At 35.5% G+C, this 22,064-nt stretch overlaps 1 protein-coding gene across 1 annotated transcript in view; it reads left to right on the top strand.

Moving 5' to 3' along the window:
* LOC145296650 (periostin-like) overlaps window positions 1–22,064 on the top strand; it is an 89,874-nt gene that overhangs the window by 40,404 nt on the left and 27,406 nt on the right. Inside the window, exon 3 of the mRNA XM_080142583.1 lies at window positions 8,778–8,908. Coding sequence (XP_079998709.1) covers window positions 8,778–8,908 — 131 coding nt within the window. The remainder of the gene's footprint in view (window positions 1–8,777; window positions 8,909–22,064) is intronic.

Raw genomic sequence — 22,064 nt, forward strand, 5'->3', positions numbered from 1 at the left:
ATTTAATGTAATTGGCAGTAAATGGATAGCAGCATTTAATGCAATCGGCAGTAAATGGATCGTAGCATTTAATGTAGTCAGAAGTAAATTGATAGTAGCATTTAATGTAGTCAGCAGTAAATTGATAGTAGCATTTAATGTAATTGGCAGTAAATGGATAGCAGCATTTAATGCAATCGGCAGTAAATGGATCGTAGCATTTAATGTAGTCAGCAGTAAATTGATAGTAGCATTTAATGTAGTCAGCAGTAAATGGATAGTAGCATTTAATGTAATTGGCAGTAAATGGATAGCAGCATTTAATGCAATCGGCAGTAAATGGATCGTAGCATTTAATGTAGTCAGCAGTAAATTGATCGTAGCATTTAATGTAGTCAGCAGTAAATTGATAGTAGCATTTAATGTAGTCAGCAGTAAATTGATAGTAGCATTTAATGTAGTCAGCAGTAAATGGATAGTAGCATTTAATGTAATCGGCAGTAAATGGATAGTAGCATTTAATGTAATCGGCAGTAAATGGATAGTAGCATTTAATGTAATCGGGCAGTAAATTGATGGTAGCATTTAATGTAATCGGCAGTAAATTGATGGTAGCATTTAATGTAATCGGGCAGTAAATAGATAGTAGCATTTAATGTAATCGGCAGTAAATTGATAGGAGCATTTAATGTAATCGGCAGTAAATGGATGGCAGCATTCTATGCAATCGGCCAGTAAATGGATTGTAGCATTTAATGTAATCGGGCATTCAATGGATCGTAGCATTTAATGTAGTCAGCAGTAAATTGATAGTAGCATTTAATGTAATTGGCAGTAAATGGATAGCAGCATTTAATGCAATCGGCAGTAAATTGATGGTAGCATTTAATGTAATCGGCTGTAAATTGATAATAGCATTTAATGTATTCGGCAGTAAATTGATAGTACCTATTTACTATGCCTCCCCACAGGACAGAGTTAGACACCAGGGTCGTTTTTTAACGTGGAGAAAAGGTACAAAAATAAAAATTGTCTCAGTCGTGAAGGATTTCTCCTCCACCGAAAGAGAACAAGAAATGGAAGTGCAGCATCTGAAGAACAGATACTACACTTTGATCTTGTTTATATATTTTATTGAGAAAGAAAAAATTGAACATAAAAAACGTACAAAAAATTCAATTCAACAAAATTAGGCACAAGGCCCTATAAGAAATTGGGAGGGGGAGGGTACAGGGTCTTTTTGACTATGTAACAGATGAGACTTTGAAGTCTTACTCTTGACTGGCAACATTTACCAAAATACCTCAATCACTCTGTGGATCCTAATCTAACTAATAACCCCAGCGTTCAATGTAAAATTTAACTATGTACAATTTGTATATTCATTTCTGTATGTTGTGTGTGCATTTTTTTTTTTTGTGTGTGTGTGTGTGTGTATGTGTGAGAAAATAAAGTTCGATTTCATTAGAAAGAGTTCTTGAATTAATTGGCATAAAATGTTCGTGGAGGGGGAAAAAACTAATGAAAATGTTCATTTCAAAAATAAGGAAAAAACTACTAATGTGTTGTTAGTAAGACCCCCCTGTACTATTCTATGTGGCTAGATCCCCCACTGTTTTCCGGGGAACCGAAAACAAGCAGAGCATCCCTAATGGGGTTTGGGGAAGTCGCCTTAATGGAGGTGGGAGAAAATAAAGCAACGGATGGAGGGGGTAGGAAGGTGACCTCTGAGTAGGGGGATGACCGGGGGCATCAGAAAATAAAGATGAGGAGCAGGGGGGTTGGGCAGACTCAGAGGTTCTCTAATACCAAAAAATAAAATCAGGAACAGGATCTCATTTGTACCACCAGTCAAGAGTTACTTTACTGAACTTATAATGCTAACCAAGGCGGGATGGGTTCCGTAGGACCCAGCACCGCCCATGCCATGCCTAAGGAGGGAACACGTATTGAAACTTGGCTCCTCGACGGATGCACAAACTAGTGCTGTGCACCCACCTCTTGTCAAATTCCACTCTAGGCAACCTCTTCCAATCGCATCTGATCTTTACTTTAAGCAAATGTTTAAAGTAAAAGATCAGATCCCGATCAGGAACAGATGTCACTTCGCGGACCAACTTGAGGCGCGTGATCCAAATGGTCATGCGCGCTACTGCTAGGATCGCCAGGGAAACCAAACTTTACTACACTTTGATCTTGACCAAAAGGCCAAGGATAGTAGCATTTAATGTAATCGGCAGTAAATTGTTGGTAGCATTTCATGTAATCGGCAGTAAATGGATAGTAGCATTTAATGTATTTGGCAGTAAATGGATAGCAGCATTTAATGCAATCGGCAGTAAATTGATGGTAGCATTTAATGTAATCGGCTGTAAATTAATAATAGCATTTAATGTATTCGGCAGTAAATTGATAGTAGCATTTTATGTAATCGGCAGTAAATGGATAGTAGCATTTAATGTATTCGGCAGTAAATGGATGGTAGATTTTTATGTAATGGGGCAGTAAATTGATGGTAGCATTTAATGTAATTGGCAGTAAATGGATAGTAGCATTTTATGTAATCGGCCAGTAAATTGATAGTAGCACTTAATGTAATCGGACAGATAATCGATAGTAGCATTTAATCTAATCGGCAGTAAATGGATAGTAGCATTTAATGTAATCGGCAGTAAATGGATTGTAGCATTTAATATATTCGGCAGTAAATGAATCGTAGCATTTAATGTATTCGGCAGTAAATGGTTGTTAGCCTTCTATGTAATTGGGCAGTAAATGTATGGTAGCATTTAATGTAATCGGGCACTAAATCGATAGTAGCATTTAATGTAATCGGCAGTAAAGTGATGGCGATATTCTATGTAATCGGGCAGTAAATGGATAGAAGGATGTAATTTAATCAGGCAGTAAATGGATATTAGCATTTAATGTAATCGGCAGTAAATGGATAGTAGCCTGTTATGTGTTCTGCAGTAAATGGATAGTTGCATTTAATGTAATCAGCAGTAAATTGGTGGTAGCATTTAATGTATTCGGCAGTAAATTGATGGAAGCATTTAATGTATTCGGCAGTAAATAGATGGTAGCGTTTAATGTATTCGGCAGTAAATGGATGGTAGCATTTAATGTAATCGGCAGTAAATCACTGTTAGAATTTAATGTAATCGGCAGTAAATCGATGTTAGCATTTAATGTAATCGGACAGTAAATGGATAGAAGCATTTAATGTAATCGACAGTAAATGGATAGTAGCATTTAATGTTTTCAGGCAGTAAATCGATAGTAGCATTTAATGTATTCGGCAGTAAATTGATAGTAGCATTTAATGTAATCGGCAGTAAATGGATAGTAGCATTTTATGTAATCGGCAGTAAATGGATAGTAGCATTTAATGTGTTCTGCAGTAAATTGATAGTAGCATTTAATGTAATCGGCAGTAAATTGATAGTAGCATTTTATGTAATCGGCAGTAAATTGATAGTAGCATTTTATGTAATCGGCAGTAAATGGATAGTAGCATTTAATGTAATCGGCAGTAAATGGATAGTAGCATTTTATGTAATCGGCAGTAAATGGATAGTAGCATTTTATGTAATCGGCCAGTAAATGGATAGTAGCATTTAATGTGTTCTGCAGTAAATTGATAGTAGCATTTAATGTAATCGGCAGTAAATTGATAGTAGCATTTAATGTAATCGGCAGTAAATTGATAGTAGCATTTAATGTAATCGGCAGTAAATTGATAGTAGCATTTAATGTAATCGGCAGTAAATTGATAGTAGCATTTAATGTAATCGGCAGTAAATTGATAGTAGCATTTTATGTAATCGGCAGTAAATGGATAGTAGCATTTTATGTAATCGGCCAGTAAATGGATAGTAGCATTTAATGTGTTCTGCAGTAAATTGATAGTAGCATTTAATGTAATCGGCAGTAAATTGATAGTAGCATTTTATGTAATCGGCAGTAAATGGATAGTAGCATTTAATGTGTTCTGCAGTAAATTGATAGTAGCATTTTATGTAATCGGCAGTAAATGGATAGTAGCATTTAATGTAATCGGCAGTAAATTGATAGTAGTATTTAATGTAATCGGCAGTAAATTGATAGTAGCATTTAATGTAATCGGCTAGTAAATTGATAGTAGCATTTAATGTAATCGGCAGTAAATGGATAGTAGCATTTTATGTAATCGGCAGTAAATGGATAGTAGCATTTTATGTAATCGGCCAGAAAATGGATAGTAGCATTTAATGTGTTCTGCAGTAAATTGATAGTAGCATTTAATGTAATCGGCAGTAAATTGATAGTAGCATTTAATGTAATCGGCAGTAAATTGATAGTAGCATTTAATGTAATCGGCAGTAAATTGATAGTAGCATTTAATGTAATCGGCAGTAAATGGATAGTAGCATTTAATGTAATCGGCAGTAAATTGATAGTAGCATTTTATGTAATCGGCAGTAAATGGATAGTAGCATTTAATGTATTCGGCAGTAAATGGATAGTAGCATTTAATGTGTTCTGCAGTAAATTGATAGTAGCATTTAATGTAATCGGCCAGTAAATGGATAGTAGCATTTTATGTAATCGGCAGTAAATGGATAGTAGCATTTTATGTAATCGGCAGTAAATGGATAGTAGCATTTAATGTGTTCTGCAGTAAATTGATAGTAGCATTTAATGTATTCGGCAGTAAATTGATAGTAGCATTTAATGTAATCGGCCAGTAAATGGATAGTAGCATTTTATGTAATCGGCAGTAAATGGATAGTAGCATTTTATGTAATCGGCAGTAAATGGATAGTAGCATTTAATGTATTCGGCAGTAAATGGATAGTAGCATTTAATGTAATCGGCAGTAAATTGATAGTAGCATTTAATGTATTCGGCAGTAAATTGATAGTAGCATTTAATGTAATCGGCCAGTAAATGGATAGTAGCATTTAATGTAATCGGCAGTAAATTGATAGTAGCATTTAATGTATTCGGCAGTAAATTGATAGTAGCATTTAATGTAATCGGCAGTAAATTGATAGTAGCATTTAATGTATTCGGCAGTAAATTGATAGTAGCATTTAATGTAATCGGCCAGTAAATGGATAGTAGCATTTAATGTAATCGGCAGTAAATTGATAGTAGCATTTAATGTATTCGGCAGTAAATTGATAGTAGCATTTAATGTAATCGGCAGTAAATTGATAGTAGCATTTAATGTAATCGGCAGTAAATTGATAGTAGCATTTAATGTAATCGGCAGTAAATTGATAGTAGCATTTAATGTATTCGGCAGTAAATTGATAGTAGCATTTAATGTAATCGGCCAGTAAATGGATAGTAGCATTTAATGTAATCGGCAGTAAATTGATAGTAGCATTTAATGTATTCGGCAGTAAATTGATAGTAGCATTTAATGTAATCGGCAGTAAATTGATAGTAGCATTTAATGTAATCGGCAGTAAATTGATAGTAGCATTTAATGTAATCGGCAGTAAATTGATAGTAGCATTTAATGTATTCGGCAGTAAATTGATAGTAGCATTTAATGTAATCGGCCAGTAAATGGATAGTAGCATTTAATGTAATCGGCAGTAAATTGATAGTAGCATTTAATGTATTCGGCAGTAAATTGATAGTAGCATTTAATGTAATCGGCCAGTAAATGGATAGTAGCATTTTATGTAATCGGCAGTAAATTGATAGTAGCATTTAATGTATTCGGCAGTAAATGGATAGTAGCATTTAATGTAATCGACCAGTAAATGGATAGTAGCATTTTATGTAATCGGCAGTAAATGGATAGTAGCATTTAATGTAATCGGCAGTAAATGGATAGTAGCATTTTATGTAATCGGCAGTAAATGGATAGTAGCATTTAATGTGTTCTGCAGTAAATTGATAGTAGCATTTAATGTATTCGGCAGTAAATGGATGGTAGCATTTAATGTAATCGGTGGTAAATTGATGGTAGCATTTAATGTAATCGGACAGTTTAATGGATAGTAGCATTTAATGTAATCGGCAGTAAATGAATAGTTGCATTTAATGTAATCAGCAGTAAATGGATGGTAGCATTTAATGTAATCGGTGGTAAATTGATGGTAGCATGTAATGTAATCGGACAGTAAATTGATAGTAGCATTTTATGTAATCGGCAGTAAATGAATAGTTGCATTTAATGTAATCAGCAGTAAATGAATAGTAGCATTTAATGTAATCGGCAGTAAAGTGATGGCGAGATTTAATGTAATCGGCAGTAAATGGATAGTAGCATTTAATGTAATCGGCAGTAAAGTGATGGCGAGATTTAATGTAATCGGCAGTAAATGGATAGTAGCATTTAATGTAATCGGGCAGTAAATGGATAGTTGCATTTAATGTAATCGGCAGTAAATGGATAGTAGAATTTAAATTAAGCGGCAGTAAATTGATAGTAGCATTTTATGTTATCGAGCAGTAAATGGATAGTTGCATTTAATGTAATCGGGCAGTAAATGGATAGTTGCATTTAATGTAATCGGGCAGTAAATTGATAGTAGCATTTAATGTAATCGGGCAGTAAATGGATCGTAGCATTTAATGTAATCAGGCAGTAAATGGATCGTAGCATTTAATGTAATCAGGCAGTGAATGGATAGTTGCATTTAATGTAATCGGGCAGTAAATGGATCGTAGCATTTAATGTAATCAGGCAGTAAATGGATCGTAGCATTTAATGTAATCGGGCAGTAAATGGATCGTAGCATTTAATGTAATCAGGCAGTAAATGGATCGTAGCATTTAATGTAATCGGGCAGTAAATGGATAGTTGCATTTAATGCTAGTAAAATTAAGTTTTTCTTCTTTAACAATTACAAGACGCCTCCTCAACCTCCGATACAAATAAATCCAGACTTGAAAATTCTTCTTACAAACTGCTCAGCTTAACATTTACAGGGAATATGAACTGGAACAAATACATTGAAGATACTGCAAAGGCTGCTGCAATTAAGGTTTTTTTCCTCTGTCGATCTAGGAGACTGTTTACACGTGAGAGTATCCTGTACCTTTACAGTCACCATTCGCTCATGCATGGAGTATTGTTGTCATATCTGTGCTGGTGCATCTATCACTCGTCTTTTAATCTTGGATAGGGTCTAAAGAAATGCGTACAATCTAATAAATCCCGCTTTGTCAACTCAGCTCCCACCTTTGTCTCATCGCCACAATGTTACACCACTGTGCCTGGCTTACAAATATTTTAATGGAATGTGCTCTGATGAACTTGTTGCACTTGTGCCCCCTCGACGTACATATCCCTAACAAACCTACTTATCAACAAAATCAACCCCCTTAACTGTTGAGGTCCCTAAATGCCAGAAAGCTTTCTACTCTAATAGTTACTTCCCTCAAACAGCTAGACTTTGGAATTCCCTTCCTGCTACCTGCTTCTCTGACTGTACTGATATACAAAAGTGTAAATGTAATGTGAACCAACATCTTGTTAATCTTTCGAAATAGTAGCTCATTACATCCAATTGGCGATATGCCTTGTTTAGGGTGAACGTGAGTAAAAAAAAAAATATGAGGAGACAAGATGGCAAACTTTTGCAACAGAGAATGTTGTCCTTTGATATCAGAGGCAAATACCGCAGCCGACCAAGAAGTGATGGCTGGAAAACATTAAGGCTGATCTCCATACTATAAACATCACAGAGCATCTGGTCAATGATCATAATGTCTGGAGAGCAATTATCAATAACAGTAATAATACGACAACAAAGCGTACAACACCAGCAGCTTGGAACAGAAGTCGTAAAAACGTGTAGTAGTTCATTCACAAACGCACACATACGCATTATTTTCAGACTTTATTGTGCACATTTTTATGGCCAAGATTTATAAAGCAAATTCTGTTGGGTTGGCAAGGAATAAATGATTTTTATGTAAATCGCTTGAGACAAAACATGAAACCACTTGATGTAAGGAGCTAACAAGAACGAAAGATAAGTATCGCAAAGATAGGAGATGCCTATTGACCTTAGTTTTGAAAAGACCAAGACAGTGACCAAGAAAAGAATTTCATAATCTTGCAGTTCATGGAAAGAAGCTTCTGGAATAAGAAGCGTTATTACACTGAGGTATTAAAACAACGAATTGATGGGAGACCACTAGACCAACGAGTCAAACGAGCTGGAACAAAGGAAGCAGGGAATATACTAAACAATTTCAAAGAACATGTGCCATAATAGTATTTATGGGAAAAAAAACTGAGACTAGCAACATCACGTCTTTGGGGGAAAGGTTGCAGTAAAGAATAAGAATCAAATTACAAATACGTTTCTGCAATTAATCAAAGAACCTTCAAATGGGATACAAATTCACCAGCCTAAATATGACAACATACATGGTTTGATAGTATATTTGTAGGGATAGAAAACAACAGCAGGTGTGAGAAACTGTTTAAAGCGATGAAGAAAAACAATTTTATGTGAAGCAGAAAGAGCAATGGATTTAATATTTGAACTTCAAGAAAGATTTTGATGAGAAAGACTTGAACAAGGTTTAGAGTTGATTTTTTATTGAGGGTAAAACCATCCGTAAGAATTTTAAGAAGAAAAGGGACACACCTACGAGTGAAAGAAAATAACAGGATTAAACGAAATGAGTTGTTTGTTTCTTTTCGAAATGTTTGTATAAGAACATGTATAAAAGTAGAGATACTACCGAAATAATAATTCCAAAGAAACGGAGACTTTACATTTTATTTTTTGAATGTATCTGCCAAAAAATAATTTTTGCTCGTTTTTTTATTTAAGCAAAAGGATTCGTGAAATTTCCGACCGTCACGCAGAATGGCATGTTGACCACTTTTGCCAAATACAGTGGAAACACAATGAGATATCGCCTGAAAATTCGAACTAATATCTACATAATAAATAATTCAAAGGTAAGTGTCCATTGTTGTAGAAGGTTTCTATTTCTTAAATGTCTATGCGTGTACGCAATTTATGTTGGATACTCCAGTCGATTTCAACGTATGAGGTTTATCATAACATTAAGTTGTCCGGAAATCAACACAAATGCTTTTGTTTATAATGGTGAAGACTTTGTGTAGAACCATCTACACTTTTTGCTACAACTGCTAATCTTTTTCAGAGCAATGGCTACCAAAAGACAGAGCAAACAGTAGACCTCAGGTTTTACATCCAAGTTTTCCTTCTCCTATCTTGCTTTCTAAATCTCATTGAATCCCTATTAACTGTTAAATGAATTTTTTGATGAAAGTATGATTAATTTAATCCTGTTTGTTTCCTTTAATGCATTAACCGGAAAAATTTATTTCATTACATGAAGTTCATTACATGATTTTGATTCTAAAAAATAGAAAAAAGTTTAAAAGGCTTAAGAAGTTTGAAGAAGAAACTAACATTCAGAAAAACCTTATTGCTTTTGAATAACTATGGATTAAATTTAATGCAAATCTGAAACATTTGAATTTTCAGATTTGACGTTGTGCCCATATTATATCCCCTAAAACCCTTCTAAAATTCCAACTATATTAGGGGGTGAATTGAGAGGAATTTAAAATATGCTTAAACAATTTTAATTTATGCAGATTTCATATTTATTTTTATTATTATTATAGAGCAATTCTCTATTTATTATTATATTGTACCTAATATGTAGTAGTGATTTCAAATTTAGCAAATATCATGCCTTTTATGTTTAATAGGTTTTCTGTGATTCCCCAAATTCTGTGACTGGTCGGTACTAGATATTTGTCTGGAAACTTCAGAATTTGTGCCCCAGTGTCTGTGATCGCATCAATCTGGTGAGTATGGAGGCCAGCTGGTCCTATGGAGATGCGCCCAAATTCTGCATGGGCCTCTGGAATCGGTTGGTGCTTGATCAGGAGTACCTCTTCGGAACTTTTTTTCTTCCGATCAAGGTGCGGCATGGCCTTCGGTTTTGTCAGGTTAGCTTCACCTCTCTTTTTTATTTGTCCATCTTGACAAATCATCCGGTTATGACCCTTTTTGTGTCTTTGGGTGATGAGAGTTCTGGATTCTGCTCTGACCACTCCCTCTGTAGATCTGTTATATAGGCTTCTGACAGCTATGAGCTTTATGTATCGTAACAGCTGTTCTTATGTGAAGGAGTTCAGTATTTCTGTTCCTACCATGTCGAACAACAGCCTGTTTACTTCTGGGGAACAGTGTTAACGAGCATCTCTCCCCCCCTCTCTGGCTTTCTTACTCTTTCTATTTTCTCTCTCTGTGTCTCTATAAGAGAATAGAGAAGGAGAGAGGGAGAGAGAGAGAGAGAGAGAGAGAGGTGAGTAAACGTGGAGGTAGACACGTTTACCAGAACCAAAGGTCAACTGACCAAATTACGTATGTGTGACATGGTTGGCTAGATCTGGAGATTTGATTTGAGCTTTGAAGAAGACGGACGTTTTTCCGTGGTCTCCCCCTCTTAACTGGGGAGGGGGGAGACGAACGCTGACGTGTGTGAAGAAGAGCCCACACAAGCGATTTCACTTCCACTTCTGCAGAACCTCTGGGGAAAGTGAAATAAAAAACTATAAAACCATTTCATCGTCTTGGAGTGATAAATTTTCGTCAAACAGGTATCAAGTCTCCCTCCAGGATGAGAAATTTCCAGATTGTTCGTTTTGAAGAAGCAGAGGTAGGTTCAGAAATTACATGTCACACACACGATTCCCTTTATGATAATCAAACACACAACCATTTATATTAGAGACAATCACACGGAATCTTTGATGTTATATAGTGTATACACCCAAACGTAAAAAGTGCCCCTAAATGAAGAACTCTATATAACATATTCAAATGTAACGAAAGCTCAATTTGGTCCCCCTCAAGGATAACCTCGATGATAATGAATATATAACATATTCAATTTGGTGCTCATCGACCAGTCGCATCACCGATGCGATAATCGAACCTGTGTTTAAGAAAATACAACGTGGAAGCATGGAGATTTAGTGTCAAGAAAAAAGAAATAGACTAAAAAAAAAGAAAAAAAAAGGACAAGAAAAACAATAAAATGTATGGAAAAAAAAGAAAAAGAAAGAACAGTAAAAAAAAAAAAATACAAATCAACACACACACAACGTAGGGTCCATTAAAACACTAGGCGAATTAGAAAAATAATTAAGAAAAAAAAAGAAAAAAAAAAAGAAAAGCAATACACACGTACAACCTTTTCACGAAGAAAGAAAGGGAAGACATACAGACACACAGATGTAAAACTTTATATATAGAAAATAGTTTAAAAAAAATGTTTATCGTATTGGGAATTAGCTCGTTATGAATGAAGAAAAATATCACTTAATGTCAAAATTAGAAGGGAAAAACAAAGAATGGCCTTATTTTGTAAATTTTTAACAACAGCCAGTGAGAAAACCAAAAAGAAAAAAAAAAAGAAATAGAACATATGACTGTAACGAGCCTTTACCAAAAAGATAAACATGTCAATCACAAATATGTTGTTATGAATATTTTGTGTCATTTTTAAACTGTGAACTAAGCGTAACTTTTAAGGAAAAACAATATGTACTTTGGATGAAAAACAATGGATAGGTTCTGAAATGTGATTTTTTTTTTTTTTTTTTCACTAATTGTACGATTTTATTTCTTAGGAATTTTTTTTTTTTTCTGACATGGACAATTTTAGTTCCATCGAGTGTTCTGAGACTTTATAAGTGAGTCGTTTTATTTTATTTTAGAAACGACTGTATTTTAATTGTAAACGTCTAGGTATTTTTTTGTAAACGACTGTGATTTTTCTTTAATTTTGAATTCTGTGGAATGGTAAAAGATGATGCACTATGCAGCCGACCTACTTGATGACGTGGTCAAAAGGAGTATCCACGAATCTGTGTTTTGTTATTTGGAATTTTGTTGTTAGTGAGATGGGACTTTGTGATTGCTTATAGGATATTTTTGTATTTTTTAATTTATTATTTTTATGTAATTGATGTGTTGTCAAACGGTATTGGCAGAATTTTCTTGTTCTTTGACATGTATTTTTTTTTCGCAGAATGGTGAGGTGAAATCTTTGCTTGTGGGGTCTATTGAAAGAATGATTAATAAAAGAAAGAACGTGTTGTTAATTAATTAATTAATAATCATAACAGTAATAATAAAATAGGGAAAAAGAGAAAGAAATAAGATTTAAACAGTGTAATAAATAATAATAATAAAAAAAAAAGTTTCGGAAGAGTCAAAGGTTCAGTTGGTATTAATTTCAATTTTCGAAAAGTAGAATAAATGTTCTATTCGACATGAGTGACGTTTTGACCACATAAGTAAAGTAGAAAAAAAGGATAAATATAGGGTTAAATAAACTATATGAAGAAATGAAAGAAAAAAAGTGGGGTGTGAATGGAATTTAAATTCTGTGGCAAGCATGTTAGAATTTTGGAGAGGTGTTGAATTACATGGGTAGTTATTAATTTCATTATTCTCGGGAAATGATTCGAATTTTATTTTTTTTATCGTAATTTCTGTTGATTTCGAGTAGAATCAACATGGAGCAAGTTTGAGTACTTCATGTGTGGAAATCCGATGTTTTCCGTGAAGCTATGTGTCTTCAAGGCAGGTTGCGCTTACCGACTTTGGAAAAAAAAGAAGTTTTTTCTGACATAGCAGTAAACGGAATGTATTCTGTCCAGCGAGAGCGGACCTAGTTGTAATCAACTTCAGAGAGCAAATGAAATGCCCTCTGACATGGCGTAAGGGGCAGAGGGGGTGCAATGGCTGACGTGGCCATTATGTGACGAATCGCTCAAGAGAAGATGAATGAAATATGTATGCAAGTACTTAGGAAAATAGAAGGTTACCCACCATATGGAATGTTAAGAGGTTTTTTATTTCCCACAAAATACTAGTAATAAGAGTAGGCTTATGATGAATAGGATAAGGCTTGGGATGGAAAAATTTTTTAAAGTGTAAAAAAAAAAAAAAAAAAAAAAAACAGAAGGTTGGTTAAGATTAAATGGTCGGTCTAATCCAAGTAGAATTTTAATTAGTCTAATCCAAATTTAAATTAGTCTAATCCAAGTAGAATTTTAAAGAGGGGACAGGACTAAATTTACGTAGGCGGTTAACTATTTTTTTTTGGAAGAGATTCACAGGACCCTGCAAGGGGGATTTTTTAATAGGTTTTTCGATTATGAAAAATGCTATTTTCGTCGCCTGTATGTAGCTTGATTAAGCTGACCGGTGTTACCGGTTGAAAAATCATATTCTTCGCATACAATAAAGACGGGAGGCTGCATGCCTATGTAGCTGCAACGAGGGTGCGCGATAGAATGCACCCACATAGATAAGCTTGCAGATAGGGCCGCTTGTGAGCTTCGGCTGATTGAAAATGCCCAATTCTTGGGAGTAACAGAACTTCCAACACAAGAGCGGACGTGTAGTGGTGACGTGGCCACTATGTAGTGAATCTGAGGAAGGAGAAAAAGAAAAAAAAAAGATAGAATAGATGCCGCTTATACGTAAGAATTTTAGAAGTAAAATGTTCCCGTATTGTGAATTAAAGGTACCAAAATTTAAAAAAAAAAAAACCATGCTGGGTGAATTTAATTGGTATTATTAAATTAAATTATTTTGGAATAGATTTGGTTGGTTTAGTTATATTTTAGGGACGTTTAGCGCGTAGTTGCATTTTTTTCATGAGAATTACAAGGCGATTAGGCTGTAGAAAGCAGTTTTTTCTATTGTTTTATTGCTTTTTTTATAAGCCACGGTATTGTCACAAATTAGAAAATTTGGCAGGGGAAATACTATTTTAGAGTAATGAGTACCCTGTTAAAACAATACTAGTGGTTCCAGTGAGTTGGAAGATGCCACGTAGGCCCAAGCAACGGCAATAAGTCTTGTCCAACAAAAGTCTGGCGTGCGAGGTCGCAATAATTCCTCAGGGTACGGAGTGACTGGACAGTCGGTACCAAGCCTAATCACGGGGAGATAGAAGAAAGGGAAAGATGCAGATTACGTAAGGGACAAGATAGAGCCTTATTATTTTTTTATTTTTTTAGAGGAATGTGTGAGGGATATCTGGGTTGGAATCTTGGGACTTGCTGGGAATGCGGAAAAATCACAAAGGGAAAGCTACTTAGTTAGAAATCGATGCGCAAGTAAGCTTTGGCGCAATAGTTAGGGAGTGATGATTCCGTATCTTGTCAGGTTCCAGGAACTCAAACAGGCTCCGAGTGAATCAGTGTGAAGGCGTATCTTGACTTAGACCAACCAAGGGAGTTAGTAGAAGAGCTTTGTGAAGTCCCGAAGTAGTAGATTGAATAGAACAAAGCTCCAGTAATAGGACCACTCAGAGAAAGACGTCAGGGCATTACAGTAAAGGAAAAAAAAAACTGGGACTTAGGCCTATGCTGAAAGTCGAGAACGCGAGTGGGATGGTTGGGTCGGTAGAGCATCAGACTTTTAATATGAGGGTCTGGGGTTCGAGTCCCCATGCGATAAAGCTACCACCAACATGGAGCATCCGACGTTCTGGTCGTAATTGCGATATGCTGGCCCCCTTTCGAAAAAGTGATCGAAAATGGAGTCTCCATTTGTTTGGCCAAGTGGTCCAAATAAAGAGCAGAGTCAGTGGAAATTACCAAAAAATGCGACCGCCTAGACAAGATGTATATCTGCAAAGCTGTATCTTTGTCTAACTTGGAAGCAAGTTAATGTCGAGGAGAGACTTTCGAGAAGCAGCAGAAGGGTTGATAGTGTTGTAGAAGAGTACTGGTGCCTGATCTTTCTTGGAAAAGGGGTGAGTCCGGAAAGTGAAAAAATAAAGATGTACTTCGGACATAATTATTGTTTTTAGTTAGTTAGTTATTAAAAATGTATGGCTTGCCATACATTTTGATAAAAAAAGGGGTGGAGGAATGTTAACGAGCATCTCTCCCCCCCTCTCTGGCTTTCTTTCTCTTTCTATTTTCTCTCTCTGTGTCTCTATAAGAGAATAGAGAAGGGGAGAGAGAGAGAGAGAGAGAGAGAGAGAGAGGTGAGTAAACGTGGAGGTAGACACGTTTACCAGAACCAAAGGTCAACTGACCAAATTACGTATGTGTGACGTGGTTGGCTAGATCTGGAGATTTGATTTGAGCTTTGAAGAAGACGGACGTTTTTCCGTGGTCTCCCCCTCTTAACTGGGGAGGGGGGAGACGAACGCTGACGTGTGTGAAGAAGAGCCCACACAAGCGATTTCACTTCCACTTCTGCAGAACCTCTGGGGAAAGTGAAATAAAAAACTATAAAACCATTTCATCGTCTTGGAGTGATAAATTTTCGTCAAACAGGTATCAAGTCTCCCTCCAGGATGAGAAATTTCCAGATTGTTCGTTTTGAAGAAGCAGAGGTAGGTTCAGAAATTACATGTCACACACACGATTCCCTTTATGATAATCAAACACACAACCATTTATATTAGAGACAATCACACGGAATCTTTGATGTTATATAGTGTATACACCCAAACGTAAAAAGTGCCCCTAAATGAAGAACTCTATATAACATATTCAAATGTAACGAAAGCTCAATTTGGTCCCCCTCAAGGATAACCTCGATGATAACGAATATATAACAACAGGCCATTCTCAGCTCATTCTCTGCCAACCCACACATCTCCTTGTATTTATTCCAGGAGTCAATGAATATCGCCCAGTCACCATGTTCGGTTCTATGGTAGATTTGGCAGGTCTCCTTGTAAGTGGCTTGCTGGACATAATGTCTGCTGTGTTTGTTCGTATTCCAACGTTGTTTGTAGTAGGTTTCCTATATCGGCAACACCATGTAAAGTGTCGGCAAGACGATGTATATTTGAAAGCACCCTTGTTGCCGTAAATGTTTTGTTTAAGTAACCTGCTCTCGCCTCTCATGCAAGCAGGGGAGTTTACTTCTATGGGGGTGTGATGCCAAGACCACTCTGGTCTTATAACTGGGCATCTTGGGTTCAATTCCACCTCTATATGTTTTTAGCAGCTCCTGCCCAGATATGGCAACAGTATTCCATCCTTGGCCGTACTTGGCTTTTATATAGATGGAGAATTGTATCAGTAGTGAGATATCTTCTGGAGCAGTAGAAGGATCCCACCATCTTTCCAACGACCTTGGCAACAGACTTGATGTACGTGTTCCATTTCAGATCAGGAGTAAAGGTCAAACCCAGAAACTTGTCAAAACACGGGGCCTCACCCAGACGAGAGCCTTCCATCACAATTGATGCCAGATGGGGATCAGAGTGTTGATGATGTAAGGATAGGAATTTGGTTTTGGATGCATTAAAGGTAACCAGCCACATCTTCCCCCACTGAACCACGCGCTCGAGATCAGAGGAGAGAGAATCAGAGAGAACTGTCATTTACAACCTTTGATGTGTTGCCGTAGATGGTCGTGTCATCAGCATAGATGTCAACGAATGATTTAAGTATGTGTTTAGGGAGGTCATTGATGTAGATCAGGAAGAGAGTTGGGCCCAGGATGGACCCCTGAGGGACTCCAGCATTTATATTGCAGGCCTCCGATTTTTGTCCATCGACCACTACTCTTATGAGCCTATCGGAAAGAAATGATTTAATGATTGAGAAAACATTTCCAGTTATACCGTAGCTGGAAATCTGGTGAAGCAGACCCTTATGCCATACCTTGTCGAAGGCCTTTGATATATCAAGAGCAATTGCCCTAGAAAGGAAGCCTTTGTCAAGAGATTCACTAATCCTGTGGGATATAACCGTCAGCACATCTGCGGTAGATCTTGCAGAGCGGAAACCATATTGTGTGTCACTAAGAAGGTTATTCCTGCTGAGGTGGTTGACTATTTCTCTATTTAATATGGATTCCAGCAACTTACTCATAACACACAGGAGACTTATTGGTCTGTACTGAGAGGGAGATGACTTATCACCTGAATTCTTAAATACAGGGAAAACTGATGAGGTCTTCCAGGGAGTCGGAAAGCACTTCTCCTTAAGGCAGCGCTTAAATAGTTTCGTAAGTATGGGAGCAAGTTCTGGTTGAAGCTTTTTTAACACTATAATTGGGATGCCATCAGGGCCAGTTGCTTTACTGGAATCTAGGTTCTTGATTAGCTTGGTGACCTCATGCACGGATATTTGTATGTTACCTAGCTTGTTCTGTGTTATAGGAGGAAATATGGGGAGTTGATGGCTTTCGTCGTATAGGGTAGAATTAGCTGCAAAGTTCTTTGCAAATAGTTTGGCCTTGTCTGACACTGACGAAATGACCTCTGGTCCATTGATAATGGTTGGGATAGAACGCACACTTCTGTTCAGGATCCTATTTGTTATTTGCCAAAACTGGTGGGATCCAAGCCGCTGATCAGCTACCTTGGATTTAACAGACTGGGCATATAGCTCTCTTGCATTTTTTATTACTCTTTTACAGTGGTTGCTGGCAGTCCTGAAAGCAGCTTTAGTCTCAGTGCATCTATTACGTTGGTAGCTATGGAAAAAGTGATTTCTGTGCGCGATACAAGCAGCACATTTTGGGGATAACCATGGCTGGCTGTTAGGTTTTTGTTGGAATTTTTTAGATGGTATGAATTGGTCTATGCCTACAATTAACCATTCGGTCAGATCTAATACTATAGAGGACACTTCCTTTTTAAACATGGAGTGCAGAGGTAAATCAGATATGAATGTACGGAAGCTATCCCAGTCAGCCATAGAGTATTGGTATACAGTACGGTGGAGGGGTACGTCTGGGGGCTTCTTACATTTCGTTTTTATCTTATCTGATACGACGGAGTGGTCGGATGATCCTAGAGGAGAATGAACAGAACATGAACATAGCTCAGGGGAAGTTGAGAGAAAAAGGTCTAGGAGGCTTGCATATTGACCGTATGTATCGGGTACACAGGTGGGTTCACGAACAATCTGAGTGAGGTCATAAGCAATGGCAAAATACTGACAAAACCTCCCCTCATCTTATTTGAATGGGTCAGCCATTCCACGTTATGGACGTTGAAGTCACCACAGATGTGGATGTTAGCCGAGGAATGTGAAGTATGTGGTCTATTTTCTCAGATATGCTCTTAAAGATAGTAACTCCGCTGTTGTGGGGCCTATAGAGGGCAAATATAAATGCAGTGTTGTTAGCAAGTGCAACCCTGAAGCACATATAGGATAAATTAGGATCTTCTCTAGAGATATCCCTGCCGCACGGGAAGCCATCCTTAATGTAGGCACATATTCCATGCCCATGGCGATCTTGGGTGTCAGATTTAGCTGTTTAATTAGAGTATCCGTTAATTATGAACTCATCTAGGGAAGTGGTCGGCCCTATTCCAGTTTCACTTAGAAATAATATGTCCGGATTTGTCTCCTGTAATTGGGTTTCAACCTCTGGAAGGTTGGAACGTAGACCCCTGATGTTGGAGAAGGAGACCTGGTAGTAGGGGTCTACATTGAAAGATGGGGTTCTAGGTTTAATCGAGTTTTTATTCTGGAGATATTTCATGTTGAGTTTTTGGGATTTGTGGAACAGGTCGGCATACTTGGTTAGAGCAGTACAGAGAGGGAAAGTAAGAGAGAAAAAGACAGGAAATTTTTTTTTTTTTTTGTAGCACACGAAAAGGTAAAGCTGTAACAATTACCCACTAGTATGGCATCGAGAGGCCCCACCAGAGACTACTGCATGATCCAGATCCACTCACCAAATGGCAATACAGTAGTCCCAGTACTTTGCGCCTGCTGATAGGACAGCCTCCTTAGTGGTTAATCCAAGGTTCGGATCCCTGACTATCAGGCGGATAACGTCAGCCCAGACAAAACGTTTACCTCCAGCACCCTTACTAGTGACATGGCCACAAGGACAGACAGAGACAGAAAAATTTCCGACATCTCAGACTACTGGTGACCAAGTACTACTGACCTTTAAGCAGCCTTTTTTTCACCCTTTGTCAGAAAAATCACTAATTGAATGAGGACTGAATGACAAAATAGGAGAAGCAAGAGTTACTGGAGCTGCCGATAACATATCCACTGTATTATCTATTCTCCATTTAAAAAAAAAAAAAAAAAGGGGGGGGGAGCGGAATGGGTAAGTGACTTATTTATATCTAAGTAGTAAGTCCGGTGCTAAGTTAACAATTCAGGACACTTTGGATGATAATCTCCCCTCCCATATAAATAGGTGGAAGTTTGTCGTTATCTATTGAGTTTGAATCATTAGAGTTTCACCTTATAATTAATTAAAATCCAATAATTAACTATTATCAATTTGTAAAGTCGGCTTAATATTAATTTACATTCGAATTTAGATAATTATTCAAGGTTTTACTTTAGGAGGTTCGTTTTCACGAGTAACTGTTTCTTTGCACTGTATTATATTATATTTCGAATGTACTTGAACATAAGGCTAACTATATTAGATGGTTTGATTGGCAAGGAAGCAAGCATTTTCAATACAGGCAATCTTGCAGTAATGGTATATATTAAGTATACTACTTAAATAAAGTCCTAACTTTATCTACTCTAATAGAGAATAATTTCCAGCATTTTTTTTTTTGCGTTAGTTGCCGGCATTTTGTTTGTTTTTATCATTTACTTTGTAGCATGGGGGGGGGGTGACGGATAAGACATGAGAATACAGACAAAATACATAAATAAAACACGACAAACAAGTTTAAAAACAAGGTAACATAAAAAACATTTAGGATTAGTTTTAAAAAAAAATACTTAATGTTTTTGCACTAGAGTTCCATCCGCCATCTTTTTGTCAACTAGTAGCTGGCATATCATGTCTTTCTAGAGCGAAAGAAGATTTCTATTTCTGGATAACTTGGTCGAGTGCCTATCTATTTATAGAATAAAAGTCGTTACGTTCAGATGTGTAAAGCATTTTGTTTGTTTTTATCGTTTACTTTGTAGCATGGGGGGGTGACGGATAAGACATGAGAATACAGACAAAATACATAAATAAAACACGACAAACAAGTTTAAAAACAAGGTAACATAAAAAAACATTTAGGATTAGTTTAAAAAAAAAAATACTTAACGTTAACCTAATGTGTAGTAGTGATTTAAAAAGTAAAAAACAATATGACGGGTACCATTAGCAAGAATCGAAACCAAAACATTTTGCTTTTCAATGGTATCTGCTATCATATAATCTAAGGACAAATGGATATTAAAACTTTAAAAATTAATGCAGTTTAACATATAAATGTATATTTGTGAATGCATAAGAGTATTTTAAGTTTACTTACATGTGCCAAGTTCCAATTTTTCAATTTTGATCCCTTAGCAACTAATTTTACTGCCTACAAAAATAAATGAAATTTGTTCTACAGGTCAAAATCCACTATACAAAGTTTCAAGTCTGTAGACAGAGTAGTTTGGTAGAGACTGTTCCGCACATATACAAATATGGTCACTTTTATGGATCTATAGATAAACTTAATTTTATAAAAGTGGAAATGAGCACAAAATATCCTTTTACTAAACGTCTGTGTTTCATTCCAAGTAGGAGTTCGTCAGGCTAATTATGATAAGCATTTCACTTTTGTATTTCATTCGTAGCAATTAATACAAGAAATACATCATTAAATTAACACGAGAAATACATCATTAAATTAATACGAGAAATACATCATTAAATTAACACGAGAAATACATCATTAAATTAACACGAGAAATACATCATTAAATTAACACGAGAAATACATCATTAAATAAATACGAGAAATACATCATTAAATTAACACGAGAAATACATCATTAAATTAACACGAGAAATACATCATTAAATTAACACGAGAAATACATCATTAAATAAATACGAGAAATACATCATTAAATTAACACGAGAAATACATCATTAAATTAACACGAGAAATACATCATTAAATTAACACGAGAAATACATCATTAAATTAACACGAGAAATACATCATTAAATTAACACGAGAAATACATCATTAAATTAACACGAGAAATACATCATTAAATTAACACGAGAAATACATCATTAAATTAACACGAGAAATACATCATTAAATTAACACGAGAAATAAATCATTAAATTAACACGAGAAATACATCATTAAATTAACACGAGAAATACATCATTAAATTAATACGAGAAATACATCATTAAATTAATACGAGAAATACATCATTAAATTAACACGAGAAATACATCATTAAATTAATACGAGAAATACATCATTAAATTAACACGAGAAATACATCATTAAATTAACACGAGAAATACATCATTAAATTAACACGAGAAATACATCATTAAATTAACACGAGAAATACATCATTAAATTAATACGAGAAATACATCATTAAATTAATACGAGAAATACATCATTAAATTAATACGAGAAATACATCATTAAATTAACACGAGAAATACATCATTAAATTAATACGAGAAATACATCATTAAATTAACACAAGAAATACATAATTAAATTTATATGAGAAATACATCATTAAATTAACACGAGAAATACATCATTAAATTAACACGAGAAATACATCATTAAATTAACACGAGAAATACATCATTAAATTTATATGAGAAATACATCATTAAATTAACACGAGAAATACATCATTAAATTAACACGAGAAATACATCATTAAATTAACACGAGAAATACATCATTAAATTAACACGAGAAATACATCATTAAATTAACACGAGAAATACATCATTAAATTAACACGAGAAATACATCATTAAATTAACACGAGAAATACATAATTAAATTAACACGAGAAATACATCATTAAATTATCACGAGAAATACATAATTAAATTAATACGAGAAATACATCATTAAATTAATACGAGAAATACATCATTAAATTAACACGAGAAATACATCATTAAATTAACACGAGAAATACATAATTAAATTAACACGAGAAATACATAATTAAATTAACACGAGAAATACATCATTAAATTAACACGAGAAATACATCATTAAATTAACACGAGAAATACATCATTAAATTAACACGAGAAATACATCATTAAATTATCACAAGAAATACATAATTAAATTAATACGAGAAATAC

The sequence above is a fragment of the Euprymna scolopes genome, chromosome 17 (genome assembly GCF_053919585.1).
Source record: "Euprymna scolopes isolate OS-2025 chromosome 17, ASM5391958v1, whole genome shotgun sequence".
In the NCBI taxonomy this organism is placed as follows: Eukaryota; Metazoa; Mollusca; class Cephalopoda; order Sepiida; family Sepiolidae; genus Euprymna; species Euprymna scolopes.